General features: G+C 36.5%; 1 protein-coding gene across 1 annotated transcript in view; it reads right to left on the bottom strand.

Moving 5' to 3' along the window:
* TMTC2 (transmembrane O-mannosyltransferase targeting cadherins 2) overlaps positions 1-15,782 on the bottom strand; it is a 251,900-nt gene that overhangs the window by 39,779 nt on the left and 196,339 nt on the right. The window contains exon 9 of the mRNA XM_026097109.2: positions 6,267-6,348. Coding sequence (XP_025952894.2) covers positions 6,267-6,348 — 82 coding nt within the window. The remainder of the gene's footprint in view (positions 1-6,266; positions 6,349-15,782) is intronic.

Genomic DNA, 15,782 nt, shown 5'->3' with positions numbered 1-15,782 from the left:
CTAGTCAGTCATGCCTATCATCCCACTTTATGTTTAGGAAACCTGTCTTCCCTGAATTATATTTATTGATATTGTAAGAGCAGGTAGAAGCCATAATCCAAAATACAGCTTTTAATTTGATAGCACTGTACGCTCAAGACAGAGATCTTGCCTCCAAAGAACGCATGTGTTCTACGTATGTGTATGTGATATTTCAGTATCGTAAACATATTTTATAGTTTCCCTATGAAAACACGATCTATTCAGACTAATCTTAGAATATCGAAAAGATTTAAAATTGAACATTCCCTCCCCTGCCCTCTCCCCTAAAAAACCCCCCACTTTCCTCTGTTGAAAGGTTCATGAGTGTATATTGGGAATGTTGGCAAAGTGACTCAGTAATGGACATACTACATCTGGTTGGCTCTGACCACAACTCATCAAGGAATTTAATTTCCCAATACATAATCACCATGCAGCATCTGGTGTTCCCAGTGGAGCAGATCTATGCACTCTGTTTTATTTATCACTCGACATATACTGGATTTAGCTAACCTGTCAGTCAGAGCTGAACAATTCACTGGAATTATGAATTGTGAAGTCAGTTTTATGCATTTCATTGACAAAGATAACAAAAGCTGACCTTCCTATGGGCTTGGTGACATTTCTTTCCATGGCATAAAACTCTTGAAAAGAATGCAACAAGACTTTGTAGGTCACAGTTGATTTTTCTCTTGCTTACCAAGAGCATTTTGACATTTTATTTTTCATTATTACACTGTTTTCTTTATATGAAATTCTCCTTAAAGGTATGTGATAAAAACCAAAGTTTTCCTAAGGTGCTTTTCAGAAAATGTAGACAGAGCTACAGCAATCTGAACAATGTAACTACACAAAAGGATTATAAATATGTCACACATTAGAATAAAACAGAATGCACATATTTAAATTCTTATACTAATATATGTAACTGTATGACAAAGATTAGAAAAAATGTGTTTTTTTGAAAATCTACTGTTATCACATATTTCAATGAAATTTATTTTGAAGCTTAAACTACAGCAGCTGCATTCCATTTTCAGGCCGAGACTTAAAAGTCATAAAGCGGTCATCTTTGGAAACAGGATGGATACAATGTGTTTACAGATAATGGTGTAAATTTAGGCATCAAATATAATTTAAAAAGCTCTATATTGAAACAATGATCAGTAAGACTTAGGATGAACGTGAAAAAAGAAAAAACTAAATGTGTAAACTGATATTAAAAAAAATCATGTAATAGGAGAAAAATCTATAAAAACAACTCCTAAATTATCACAAATTCAAAAGGCAAGGTAAAAGAACAGTGAGAATGCCAGGGAACACTTTCATCTGTTCTGCCTTCAACAAGAGTATAGCTAATACTCTTCAAGCTTACCTAATCTGACAGGGTGTTTTCATTTTGTTTCAAATCTGTAACTGGAAATGCACTGAACAAGGCAGATGATCAATGTGAATTGCCTAATTAAGTGAATGCATAATTAATCTAATGAGAATAATCCATTTTTATAATGAAAAAAGAGAATTGTTAAGCAATTTAGAGTTATTAGAAACAATGTATTATTCAAAGGGAACTATTTTAAAAGGAGGTCTCAATGGTGATTAGTAAAACAGAGTTAATTTGAACATCCTGTTGGGTTCTAGACTTTCCCATTCCAATTAAGCCATTACCAACATGAGGATCTCTGTACACATACTTATCTTGAGACCTCACTCCCCCTTTCTCTCTTTTTTTTTTCCAAGTTTTCATTTAGTTGTAAAGTGGCTACTAAATGCACTTTAAAAGGCATGGTAGCAGCACCTATTTTTAGCAACCAAGTAAAATGAACCTATTTTAGCATCTTCTGTTTTAATGGCAAATTATAAAAGAAATAGAGCCAGGAAAGTAAGGCATTTTCACTACTGAAATTCCATTGTAACCTGGGGAGGGGGAAAGGGAGATTTGGGGTTGTTTTGCTTTTAAGTGAGAGCTAGTACATGAAGCATCCAACAATTTCAAAATCAGCTAGACTGCATCTTACTTACATCAGCCATCTCAATAAGATATTGAAGAATTTCCTTCTTTTCAAACAGGTATGCACTTAAGCATTCCACTGTTTGAAATTCATCTTATCTCTGTGCATTGACAATGCTATATAGAATCTTTAGTTTTTCCTGAGTTAGGCTCAGTGCAGATGGAAATGGGAGATCTCTGTTTCCTTTGTGGGTGGTCTATCCAAACCTATCAAACCAAAACTAAATAATCTCTGGGACACAACCGGATTGTTCTGACCTCACTGGACATTCTTACGTTCTCTTTGGCATATGTGTTAGCAAATTTGACTTGCTGACTCTTTGGGATTTTTATTTTTCCAATCTAAACCGTGTGTTAAAAGCCTACTTTAAAAAGGCATTCATTCACACGCCTGAGAAAACGATGCAAGATTATAAAACTAGTTCCCCTTTTTATTTCTATATCAAATGCCAAGATGGTCTCACAACATCTTTACAAAAATTCCTTTGGAACTGGTTTAGTTGATAGCTATCTCTCTATGGTTTCTCAGATTGTCACTTGGATCCATCCCATCTTTACATAAGCATCTAATCAAGGTACCCAGGTTAGAAGTAGAGTCCCCTCTATGGTCAATAGAGATAGGCAAGTAAGACCACTTCACACTATGTGGTCTGTATCACACTGCAGATACTGAATGCTTTCTGTTGGTGACAGAAGCCACCTAGGTCCTGTAGGATCCAAAATGACATACTTCAGCTTAAAGTAAGATGGGATGAATGAGGGCCCATATCCTGAAGAGAAGTGGTTAAGATATTCTGAAGAAGACTGTCCAAGTGAAAACCAAGATGGAGATTCAAAAATAAACTTTTACAAAGTTCAACTTGGTTCAGTCAAAATTGTTCACCTTAAAATTTCTTCTTAAGAAAGAAAATGTGTATTAAAAATATCCGGTTAAAAACCTCAACCTTTATAGGAACATTCAGATCTACTATCTGAAATAATCTCCTCCACTGTTTTGATTTTAAAAAATTGTATGTTTTGCCAAAATTAAAGTTTTCATTGTCAGAAAATTAAAAAAAAATTATTCATGTAGGAACCCTACTTCTGCACTCTTTTCTCTGACATTTTTTCTTCCTCCTGATTCATCTATATTATTCATAATATAATGGTTCTTCACAAAGTTCAGATATTCACATAACTGGCATATAAGAAGGAAGGAAAAAAAAAAGGGGGGGGGGGGAAGAAGAAAAACGTGCACAGGTGAGCAGCTGCCTGCATTTTCAGCCTGAAAGGCGACTGTCTCCCTATCTGGAAACTCTCTCGCGGGGTCACTATAGCAACAGCCATTTCCCGTTATGTCTAACGAAGTGGCATCATGTCTGCAGTGTGCAGGGATTTGTAGCCCTTTAGCTTTCCACTAGTTCTGCTCCCTTCAGACACCTCCAAGCATAAAGAGTTCAAGAAATACTGTTTTAAATCCGAATCCACAGCCAGCTAATTATCTATACAAAACTAATTATAACACTAGTTTCATCAGAGAAATGTGCTGCAGTGGTGTTATCCCAAGAAGCAATCATGGAGCTGTTCACATCTCTCCAGATTTCCATGGGATCAAATAAGCTGACTCCTGCACCAACTCACATCTTCTAAGGATAGCTTTGGCTAAATTAAAGCACATTAAAATACAAGTGTAAGCCTCTTAAAAGATATAATATATGGACAGTTATTCCTGATAGCTCCAAAAAAATCCCAAAGGCTAGATGTCAAAAAGAACATCTGCACATCCTGGGAGCAGAAATTACAAGTGTGAGCACGCATGTGCACTTGGAATATCATCTCCAGTCCATATATGCATGCTACTCCATCAACACACTGTTGTGTCCCAGCTTACCACTCTTTCTATCTGGCTGTGCTGTGAGGTATGTGTTTTTTTAGGGCTGATGCCAACTATTTTATTCCCTGTTCCAATATCTTCATACTGAGAAAAAATGAATCTTGAAGATATGGATGAGAAATACGGACATATTTCCCTGTGGTTTAACATTTAGCATATAGGGTACGGACTGTACCTGTGACAAGCTGCTAAAACAAGTTCATGAGATGTAGAGATAAAACCTACTGAAAGCGTTCACTAGGGATTCTTGCTTAATAACTGTAAGGTCCCTGGACACATACCCTACAGATGCCTGATAAATACAGGGAAATAGGTGGGAGGGTGGGAAAAAAAAGCCCAAACAAATCATTTCAAATTTTACAAAGTTCTGTGCATGAAGTGACGAGGTTTTGAGATCACCTGTACTATAAAAGCATCTATGCCAAGCATAAGTGGATCCTATCCTCCTCACAGCTTCTTTGACATAAACATGGAATAATACTGCTGAATTCAGTAAGTTGATCTGAATTTATGTAATCAAAAGTTTCATCTAAATTCCTTAAAGCTGTCTGTGTATGAAGTATTTCATAACAGAGACCCAGTGCTTGGGACAGTGCATCTTCTGTGTCTATAGCCTTGCAGTATCAGATTTTACTACTATATTCCAAACACTGACCAAATTTTGACCTTCATTCCTCTGCAGAGCATATGTGTTGCAGTAACGACCTCTGTGCAATGACATAAAAATCACTTGATATAGTACCTATAACACAATAAAGGAAAAACTTGCTATATTTTGTAGGCAATAATCTTAATTAGGAAACTACGCTATTTTCATGCTGTAGTCTGGTAATAAAGAAGCCAATACATCACAGACGAACGATGATCTCAAAAACTTTTAGCTTTAGGCCACCTGAAAATGACACAGAGGATTCCAGGGGGAAAAACAAAACAAAACAAAAACAAAACAACCCCCCTGCAAGTTTTCGAAGTAATGCTCGGCAAAAAGAAAAAAAGCCTAGACCTGCAATAAAATGTGCACAATCATGAGTTCCATTGCCAAGACGGAATTTTCAGACCTGCCTTTGAATTTGCATTCAGACAGATTTCCTAATAACTAAGGCTGGAAGGAGCCTTGAGTATGATTTCAAGAAACAATCTACTGCAACTTTTACTGATTATCTTGAGATCTCATCAACTGTACTTAAATCCAATTAAAATCGTGGAGCTTATGTGCACAAATACACCTATCGAATTTACCTGTACAGCCATAAATAGAAGACAAGGTCACTAATTGCAACAATCCTTAATACAAAGTAAGAGAAATGCAACACTGAACTACATTCGTTTAAATACCATGACATATTCTAAGTAACAATGCATGCACTAGTTCTGGAAGTCTACCATAAAAGATTTTACACTGCATAGAAGCAAACAGAGAGACAATATGCCAGCCATTCAGAGGAAGAAATCACACAAATTAAAAACAAAGTTATTATGTGAGATTCATTTTCCCTTTTGGCCACTCATTTGCATGTATTTTACATTTACTAGTTGGAACCAGGAGAGGAAATTAAAACAATATATGAAGATATATATAGTGTGCCTGTGGTTCCCCACCTTCCTCTTTAACTAAGATGAAATGTATTCCTTCTTTCTATATTTTTCAGTCAGGGCTATGTAGCTTGCATTTTCAGATTTGTCTATTATCAGCTTTAAAATACAGTAAGAATTAGTCCATAAAATTAAATATTTTTGGTTCCTTGGGACTAATCACATCTGGAAATACTTTGTGCACATCCAACAAAAGCAATCCAAAGTTATAAAGATACCTTCAAATTAACTGTGTGCTTTAAGCACATTAGTGGCTTAGTATGACAGAGGTATAGCCAACTTGTTAAAAACCTTTTATAACACTTATCTATTTCAAGCTCTGAAAGATGCTGGAAAGGAGAGATGTAAGGCCCATAAACACTCAAGAAAAAGCAGACACATGCCTGTACAGAGCTGATGCACTCTGAAGTAACCTTTAGTTGCCCACCCACCGGCAGCGAGCAAAGCTAGGCCAACACTGTTAATAATAATTCCAGGCTATGAAGCTTTGACATATGGCAATAGTCACCTTCCTCCTTGCCCAGAGAGGCAGCAATTCTGAAATTCCCCTCACAGGAGGAGAGCTATGTAAAATATGAAAATCTTCCTCTCCCTTTGCAGTGATTAACAAATTGAAATGGAGATGAAGTTATACATGGTAGATTAGTTTCTTTCCCTTTAAAAGGAGGTATTTTGCCAGCAGCACTTTTCAAATCCTTACTCACTCTGGGCGACTAACAGCGAGCCTGGACTGTGCGTGGAAACCCTCTCTATCTATCTGAACCTTACCATAATGCATATAACAGTTTCCTTTGGTAGGGTCCAGCTGAATAGCCTTCATGAAGTACTTCTCTGCCTCGTTCTTGCGTCCCTTTAAAAAAAAAGAAGAAAGAGTTAAAAAAAAGAATATTTTAACAGTGTGTCACCATGGAGCCATCATGTGCAGTTATGATTTCAAAATTCCAGGCACTAGAGAAAAACAATTACTATTATCACTGGACTTTGCCTAAGTAAATATGAATGTTTAAAGTGTTACAGCAAGTTTTGCGGTCAGCTACTTCAGCTGCAGATCTCCAGACTGAGGAAAAAAATGTATCTGACCCTGTCAATGTTCACAAACTAAGGAAGTGGTAGAAATCCATTGCAACAAATACTGTAAAGGGATTTGGGCGGACCTGGAGCTACATGCTACTTTTCTGGACAGGCATCAGGACAAGCATTATACAGACCCAGGCTAAAACAAGGAGGGAGGGGAGTCAGGATCAGTCATCTCAGTAACAAAAAGAGAGGGGAATGAGAAAAGCATGTGTTAATTTGACCAAAGAACACTATATACATTGCTGACAGTAAAGCCACTAAAAACAAAGGAACACAAATAGAAAATATTTCTGATTTTAACACAAGAAGTGAGATTGCATCCAAAGTAAGAGCTCTGTCAACCATAAAATGTAACAGAAATAGAAAAGGTAATTTTTTAAGACAATGATCAGTGCTATGACAAAAATGGTCAGCAAAACCCAGAAACGGTGGTAAAAAGAGCGGGCATATCCTAAACCACAGATTCTCTTGTCACTGAGACCATCAAGCCACTGAAGTTGCACTGTCAGGCACAAAGTGCGAGAGCAGATCCATTAGTGCTCATTACTCTTTTCATGAAGAAAACAGCAATATTGGATTAGCCTAGTCTGATACGCAAACACCAGTCAGCATCAGCTACTCAATAAGGTACCTGTGATCAGTTTATCCCCAACCCCAGGAAATTAGTTGCTGCGGTTTGTATTAGAAGGTAGAGGGCCTCCAGACTAAAGCACAGTTAAGCTTAACCGCTGTGGAAGAAAGGCACTGTGGTCTGCGCTCGCAGGGTTGCCTTGAGTGCTGTTTCACAGATATACGCACACAGGCTTTCTCAAGTTATGTGGTCTAGAAATAGATATCTGAACATTGCATACATCCTGCACTATCCCACAAGTTAACACAGGAATAACAACAAGGTCTGTTCGTGATTATAGCTGCTCCAGATTCTCAGTGTTCCCCTCAAGGGAATTGCCTTAAAGACAATAAAATAGAAAAGTTCTGCAGCACACCAAGAAGTTTATCAAGACCAGGTTTTATCAAAATCGAGATAGCAGGCAAATTTCCAAGAGAGCATCCTGGTAGAGATACCAGCAGCTTTATCATTTACCCTGACATAGCTTCACAACATGAATGTTCATGGGAGGTAAGAATTTATTATTTAATAAAAATTTCTTTGGTAAACCCACATGCCTTAAACTCACCATATTCACAAAGCACAAGGCTTCTGTCAACCAAATGGTGCAATGGTGATAAGAGTATGCTATCTTATACCGCAGTGTTGCACTGCCTCACTTTTTTTTTTTTTTTTTTTAAATATACTGCGTACAACTATGGTTCAGAACAAGAACTGAAGAAGAAAATAATCTCCAATTACGAACATGGCATAAAATCCTGTCAGTATAAAATAATTATTCAAAATAAAATTGTTCAGAATTTTACACAGAAAATCTTTTGGGGGGAAGAGGGTGCTGTTGGCATTTATTTATTTATTTATTTATTTTTTTAACTAAACTTTACACATTTAACTGCAAGGTTAGCATTCCTAGTCTGGCAAAAGGTATCTTGACATATGCAAGTCCAGCCTAGAGGCTCCAGAATGACAGGCACCGACCATATATATCACTAATACTGACAGAAGTAACATTTACAGATTTTACATCACTGCTTTTTTAACAGACTAACGTCATTAGTCATAGCTGGTTGCACTCTGCCTCTGTATCTATTTCTGGCACGTAAAAGGACAGTTCACTGAATATGGTCACAAAATACATAGCTTCTGCCTACAGAACTATGACCATAAGGCCACAAACATTTGTCAAACATAATTAATTTTCATTTACTGGGATCGCCAAAAATACATGACTGCTCTATTCTTTATGGCACTTTCCAAATGGCATCCTGCACCCAAGCTGAGGCCAGTCAGGAGACCTGAGCACATAGAGATGACAGGTGCCCGTATACATAGCATCAGAAGAATGACTGGGCTATCAGCAGGCCCAAATACTCCTTAACAGAAAAAGGGGAGTGGGGGCGAATCTTACACTGGATCACCCAAGGCATCAAATGATCTGACTACAAGTGATCAGCACAGAGCCATTTGTTCACGCTGGCTGTCATTTTAATATACCTACGTTTGTCAAGCAACGCATGAAAGCACCGTCCCGCGGAACGGCGCTCTGAGGAAGCTCGCGCCATGCTATCTACAACATCCGCCCTGGTGCCATCTGCCTGCTGTTAAAATGTCAATACCTCAGCACAGATTTAATAAGCTTTATTTGCATGTCGGATGATATAGAATCCACTCATTGGACACAATCAGGCTATTCCACCACTGAACTTTACCATCCTTAAAACTTTAGCATTTATCAAACTTCCATCTGCTGCAAGGCAATAACTTTTTTCTGCTATCCAGTGTACACCTTTACTAACGTAACAGAATATATACAGCATATAGTTAGATTAAGATGGCAATCCCAGTGTCTATCCTTTCCCATTGTATGGGTTCAGTCTTAAATAAAAAAGAGGAAATAAAATTCTACCTTTTTAAGAGAATCCACAGTAATTATTTAAACAGCTGAAAAATAGTGACTTGGTGTAGGATGGCATTTTATGTGCACATTCACTGTTATGTGCATTGACCGATAAAAATGCAGGCATTAAGAGCCACTGGAAAGCTCCCCATTTCTAGCAGGAAGGTTTGCAGTTGTACACACACAACCACATGCTTTGGCAACATCACAAAGTAAAAAATACAGGTTTACAAGTGCACGCTAGCAGGATTATTTCAAGGATAAAAAGTTATTCAAAGGATTTTAATGGAAGGACTTGATGGCTTTGAGGATTAATAATGGGATAGAAAAAATACTTTTCACCTATTGGTCACCAGTTCATATGCAGCCCCGGTCAGTAGCTAATGGAAAGGTGTTATTTGACAGCTACTAGTTTGCTCTGGGGAAACGAGTAAGTGGTCCTAGCCCAAGCCCTAATGGAGATACTCGATCCAACTCCACACGAAGCACCAGCATGTTTATGGCATTTCTGTGCAGACACTGAGGTACACCAGCGTAAAACAACAAATGGCTGTCTCATTGCTGGGGAGAAGATGCTTCATGAAGGCAATTTACAATTTGGGAGACCATGCTGATATCCTCCTTACTGGACCTGGAAAGTATATGTAAATAAAACACAGCTCTTATAAGCTAGCACCCCAGCTGTCCTGGCTTTCAGAAGCATCCCCCTCTCCACAGATCATGCAGACTTCAAACTAGTGTGGCTAGTTTGCAGCTTTGGAAGTCAAATAGTTATTAAGCATTTAAGTATGAATTAAGGAGCTCAATCTTTAAAGACACCCGTGCTTTGTAAGTGTCGACTGAAAGGGGTTTTGTTTTTCTTAGTTCTTTTTTTATTTTCCTGAGAGACCAGAGAGTGGGCCTGACCTTGCTCATATGGTCACATATATTGCTTAACTGGGCTTTCCTACAAAAGACTTATGATTATCATGATGAAAGAGAGTCAGCTAAGGGCAGTTGACATATTAGTAAAATACCTTGCATTTATCCTTAAAACATTTTTAAAATTAAGGACAAAATTACTTTTTTTTCCTACCCACTCCAATTTTTTCCTCACTCTGCTGGCAGACTGTGCCAAATTTATGTTGAGGCAGCTGGTGGACTTCAGGTTGCTGGAGGCCCAAGACCGTAAGATGCTAATAAAACTGGAAAAGATTAATACAGCTGACCAGCTCTGAATAACTGTCTTGTGCAGTCTAAGATGACACAGTGGCTAGCAGTAAGGCAGTTCAACAACCTAGGTGGTCTCTGCATTTTCACCTAGTTGCGTATTTCATAACTATGCATCAGGCTTGAATGTGTGCAAGGGTTTAATCAGTTAAGCAGAGACTCCTCTCTTCAGCAGAGTGATACAGTCTTCGAAAACTTTTTAGTTAGCCAGGCTAACTAAACTAAGCTAACAAGGGAACTGAAGAGTTATCAAGGAGTTATCAGAGAGTTATCAAGAGTTAACAAGGTCACTGACATATACCAGCTCTAGGACCCTCATCTAAAAATTAATACTTAAGTGAAGAAAGGACTTTAATATGCTCAGGATGAAAATAATCCCTGACAGGACCAATCAGATACAATTTATTCATTTAGTCCTATCACCTATTTGCACCTTAAGTGGTTCCCTTCCATCTAAACATATCACCAGTCATCCTTCAGCCACAGGTAGTGTTGTTTTGCTTTTCTTTCTTTTCTTTTTTTTTTTTTTTTTTTGGACTCAAATCCATCTACTAGCCTTATCAAGTTTCTGCTGAAGTCAGTAGAATTTTTTTTATGAGCTAGAGTTTATTTTAGTAAGTAATAACCTAAATTGGGTTCCAGAGTCGGCATCTATGGGGATAATTAATGGCTTGATAACCAGAGCGCTGAGATTTTAAGCACTTCCCATTGACTTTGGTGGGAATCTGCTGGAGCTTAAGCATTTTTGAACATGACACCACTGCTTATATATAGATTTAGGAATTTAAAACACAGCTCATAACTTTACTGGCTTAGGGCATGATTCAAAGCCTATCAAGGTGACATTTTCTTCAAGCAAAGCAGTAGGTATCTGATTAAGCAATAATATGTTAGACCTATTTGACATCCACTTTCTTGTTTTATGGGTATCATATCATGAAACACATTCTTGTTTTATTAAAGCATTCAAAATGATATAGAAAAGAAATAAACAGGTTTTTTTTCTTGAAGATGGCTTGTTTTATATACATACGTACATGAGTGTATGTATACACACACACACACACACACACACACACACACACAGTCTTTCTTTTCTGGGAACCATGATGTATAAAAGGAATTTACATCAGGTTACATTACTGTTAACACTCCAGAAAATTGTGTACTGTCTTAGATAAACTTTTAAAGAACAGATTTCATTGCACACCTTGTGATTTATTTACTGCCTAGAAACGTATTGAAATGTTCACCTTGGTCATTATGCTTTTGATTATTTTATATCAAGAATATGTAATGAAATGTTAAGTAAATTTCCATATTAGCCACTTTCTTTTCCAATCAGTCTTAAGCTACATTTTATATTTTCTGATAGTGTATTAATATCTACTTGTATTTCACTAGCCAGTCAGCAGAATATAAATTCGCTATCTCCACAGACTGTTTTCACTAAGTCCTATCAATTTTTTCTAAACTAAATTTGGCTTATATCATGCATTTTTCTATGATTACAGCTAAAATTACTATATGAAGAGTAGTAACAGGTGACTGGGGGCTATATTCAACCACGTAACAAAACAAAAAGATAACCCTCTTTCATGAAAACAGCTAATCCTGTGTGTGTCAGTGGTGTTTTCTATAACAAAGTTTAAATTCATATTCAGTAAAGCAAGAAATTTTGGGCTCCCCCTTATTTTGTCTACAGGAAGTTAGAAACAATATACAGAGGATAAGATCCCTAAAGGAGGTTGGTTAGGGGTTACATGCATATATACCTTTAAATACCTTTTTATATACCTACATGCATAAAATACCTTTATAGAGCTGCTCCAGTGTCATTTACCAACTAGTTAAATATCTATTTTATATTTAAATGAAAATATTCAACTTTACAATTAATTGTTACATTTGGCATGCAGCCAAAAATATGGCCTAAGGGAACTGAAACGCGTATCTATGCATGCAATACTTGTGGCACAACCTCAAAAGAAATACAACTTCAGTACATGTCAGTTATTGAAATTTCTGCAGTTCGGAAATCCTGATATTCAGCCTGGAGGTGTTAATACACCAGATAACCAAATCTAAAACAAAATAGGGCTTATGCTTCTTAATTCAATAAACATGAAATGCCACATTGAAGGCCCCCCCCAAATAAATTGCTTGTAAAAGGCAAAAAACAACAAAAGAAAACTTTGACATTTTGCAAATTTCAGAACTAGATCCAGACTTTGTGCTTGGATCAGTTTTATCCTTCAAGGGATTTAAAGTGACAAGAAAAACTATAATGTCTGTGTCAAACCCGGAAGATAAACTGGATATACAGCAGAAAATATCTGTAAAGTAACAGCGCTCATTGCTCGGCTTACCTTAATCTCTTATGGAGAATCTACCCAAGGATTCAATATCATTTATACTTTGTTATAATGGAAGTTTAACTGAAATACCCTATTTTCATTTTAAAATTCTTCCTAGAAAGAAACAGTATTAACCACCTACGGATTTAGCCTCACAAAATGAGATATCTAACAGCTTTGTTCATCTAGTTAAATTGACCCGTTCCAAAAATGTCCTTTAATAGATTGAAGATTTCTGTATGTGTAGGCTTTTATTTATCATTCCCAAAAGGAATATTATTAAAAATACATATCTTTCTGTTTTAAAATAATTGATTACTAAAAGAAGGGATAAACTCCTCTAGAAAATCATATTTAACTTTAACATATAGCATTTCGATTGCTGTCTTAAGATCAGTCATGCCTGTTCTGACATTATAACTGTTCTTCCTTGCTCCCACTTTTTTTAATTGTGTAAATTTAGTGAGACAGAAAAAGAGTAGCAATCAAGCTGCAACAGTGAAACCAAATTATGACAGAGCTGTCCGAGAGAAGTGCAGATTTCCTTTCTGTGCTAGAACATATTAAGCAAATAGTTGTAGAAAGTGTTGAATTAGGCTATTCATTCTTGCACTATGATTCTCTTTTCCTCTGCTGTCCCCTTTCTTTCTGTTCTTACTGGCTTCTACTTACGTCCGTTTTATTTATTTATATTTATTTTGGGATGACTTTCAAGGACTACACCGATTACTACATATTGAGGGAATTTCACAGTGGCACTCTGAGTAATTTCACAACTAACTGAGAATGGCAGCGTACCTTCCTGGCCTTCAGCTTGGCAGAAGCATAAGCAACAAACAACCGCAGGCAAAAATACGGCCACCCACTGAGGAGGGAATATTTTGAAACCGAGAAAATGTATTTGACTTCAGTGTTGATACCTGAATGTCACAATCTTGTTTCTTTTATTTTAATCCAAAACAGCGCCAGTCTCTATCATGTCTGTGTCCTCCTCCCTCTCTTTGGAGAAAAGGGTTTTAAAATAAAGTATTTTAGATTTTAGGGAATCTTCTATGGTGATTATGACTGAATTTAATGTGGTTTAGAGCTGTAATACAGAAATTTTATAAGGCAAAATAAATTTTTCTTACACCACTTTGGGTGATTTTCCAAGCTTGTAAAAACAGGAGATTAATAGCACTGTGTGGAGCCATGTAAAATGAAAGAAATCATTGTGTCATTTTTTCCGAAGAAATACATTAAAGCTTTTAATTCCTAGATGCAACATGTTAATTGTTAAAACAGTAAGCTGCCCCTCACTACATGAGCCAGTGTAGGCATCATTACCAATGATGTGAGGGGCAGCGTGTGGGATGAAGTCCACTCACAACAGACAACGCAAGTCTCCAGTCCAGATTTATCTATAATGCAAATAAAGCTTCTTGAACCAGAGGGCTACTACAGCAGCCACCCATCATCTGACAGCAGGGGCCACTGGGAGGGAGGGTTTAGCAGTGCTCTCTCTGACAATAGACTAAAGGAAAAAAAAAAAAGCTTTACTTATGCATGATATTTTCTTAGCATTATAGCCATCCCTTTTTCTCCTAGAAGACCTATTTTCATGATGGAAAATGAATTACAGCACATGCTCACGGTCTCACCTGGCACTGTCATTTTTGACAGACTCATTTATATTTTAAAACTGAGAGTCTTGCAATTTTAAAGCCTTTTACAAAAATTATGCCTTTCTTTGTGATACAAAAATAAATTACCTGGGTAAGGGATAAGGCCCAGGTGCTTTGACTCTAAACCCACGTGCTACCAGTAGACTGACTAGGTCAACTATCACATCACATTGACAAATAAATTTCTCAAATAATTTATGCAGCTTTACAAGTGAGAGATATAAGAAGAACCTGGAAATACATAATGATAAAGCACTGCAGTGCTAAAGAGCTACACTTTGTTTCTGAAAATAAATAAAAGTACAGCAGAAACTTAAAACCCAGACAACTGGCCACTTTCCAATTATTCTACTAGCTGTGCTGCTAATCATACCTTTTAATCAGTAAATTTTGCTGTTTTAATATATTTTCCGGAAAATTGAAGCTCAGTGAGCTATAATTTTTAGATATGAACATATAATATTATCTAATATATGGGTTATGTGACTATTAATATTAGATAAGTTGACTGTAAATTCATTAACCCCATTCCTTTGGAGCTCTTCAGTTTGCCTGCATTTTTTCTGCATGTACAGGAACATGCTCTTGTCCATCTGTCATTTCCTTTATCCCAGAAAAGCTAACAAGACTTGAGACAAATATTTGCATTAAAAAATATTCTTTCAGTACAAATAAGAATTTTTAGACTCCAAAGTTTTTACTGCATACAAATTACAACTATACCACTTAATTTATTTCAAGAATCAATGACAATTTAACAGCTGGTTTTGGTTTATTTTTTTGTTTTGTGTCTACACAGTTTATATTGAAATGTAACTTACAGTTATTACAAGCTGGACAGCTGAGTTTTATGAGTGTACCTCCATAGCTATTCAGAAAGTAAACTTTACTGAGAATAACTTTGATGAGAATGACATCCTTAATATTTTAAATTATTATTGCAGGACATAAGTTTGTCATCAAAAGGCTTTTGGGGATGGGGAGGGGAAGCTTGTTTTATTTGGTTTTCTATTTCACTTTTTACTTTTGGCTTTCATTGGGTTTCTTTGATTTTGTGTCATTCCAAGTTTCTGGATACACACATGCAAAATTTGGATACACTTCGAAGAAGAAAATATTATTTCTTCAGGTTTGTCTAATGATCAGTCAGAGATTTGTCTCATACTGCTCTATACTGTCAACTTTCACATACTTCTAAACTTAAACTCAAAAAACAAAACCCCTCCTACTCTTCAGCAGATACCTTTTGAGCTGTGTACTAAAAATTTGTAAAAGTAAACAAAATGCTTATTAATATCCTCAAAGACATTTAGAATGTTCATTTGGAGGAAAGAGAATGTGGCATAGAAATAAGAAAATACTGTGTTGTCCTTTAAAGACTTTCTGGAATATATGTAAGTTTATGAATGAAATCATTTACAGATTGTATGTGCTTATACTGAGCATACACAAAACCAAAAGAATTAGCAC

Source organism: Dromaius novaehollandiae, chromosome 1 (genome assembly GCF_036370855.1).
Source record: "Dromaius novaehollandiae isolate bDroNov1 chromosome 1, bDroNov1.hap1, whole genome shotgun sequence".
Lineage (NCBI taxonomy): Eukaryota > Metazoa > Chordata > Aves > Casuariiformes > Dromaiidae > Dromaius > Dromaius novaehollandiae.
Note: the sequence above shows the minus strand (reverse complement) of the source record. Positions and strands in the feature narration are given on the sequence as shown.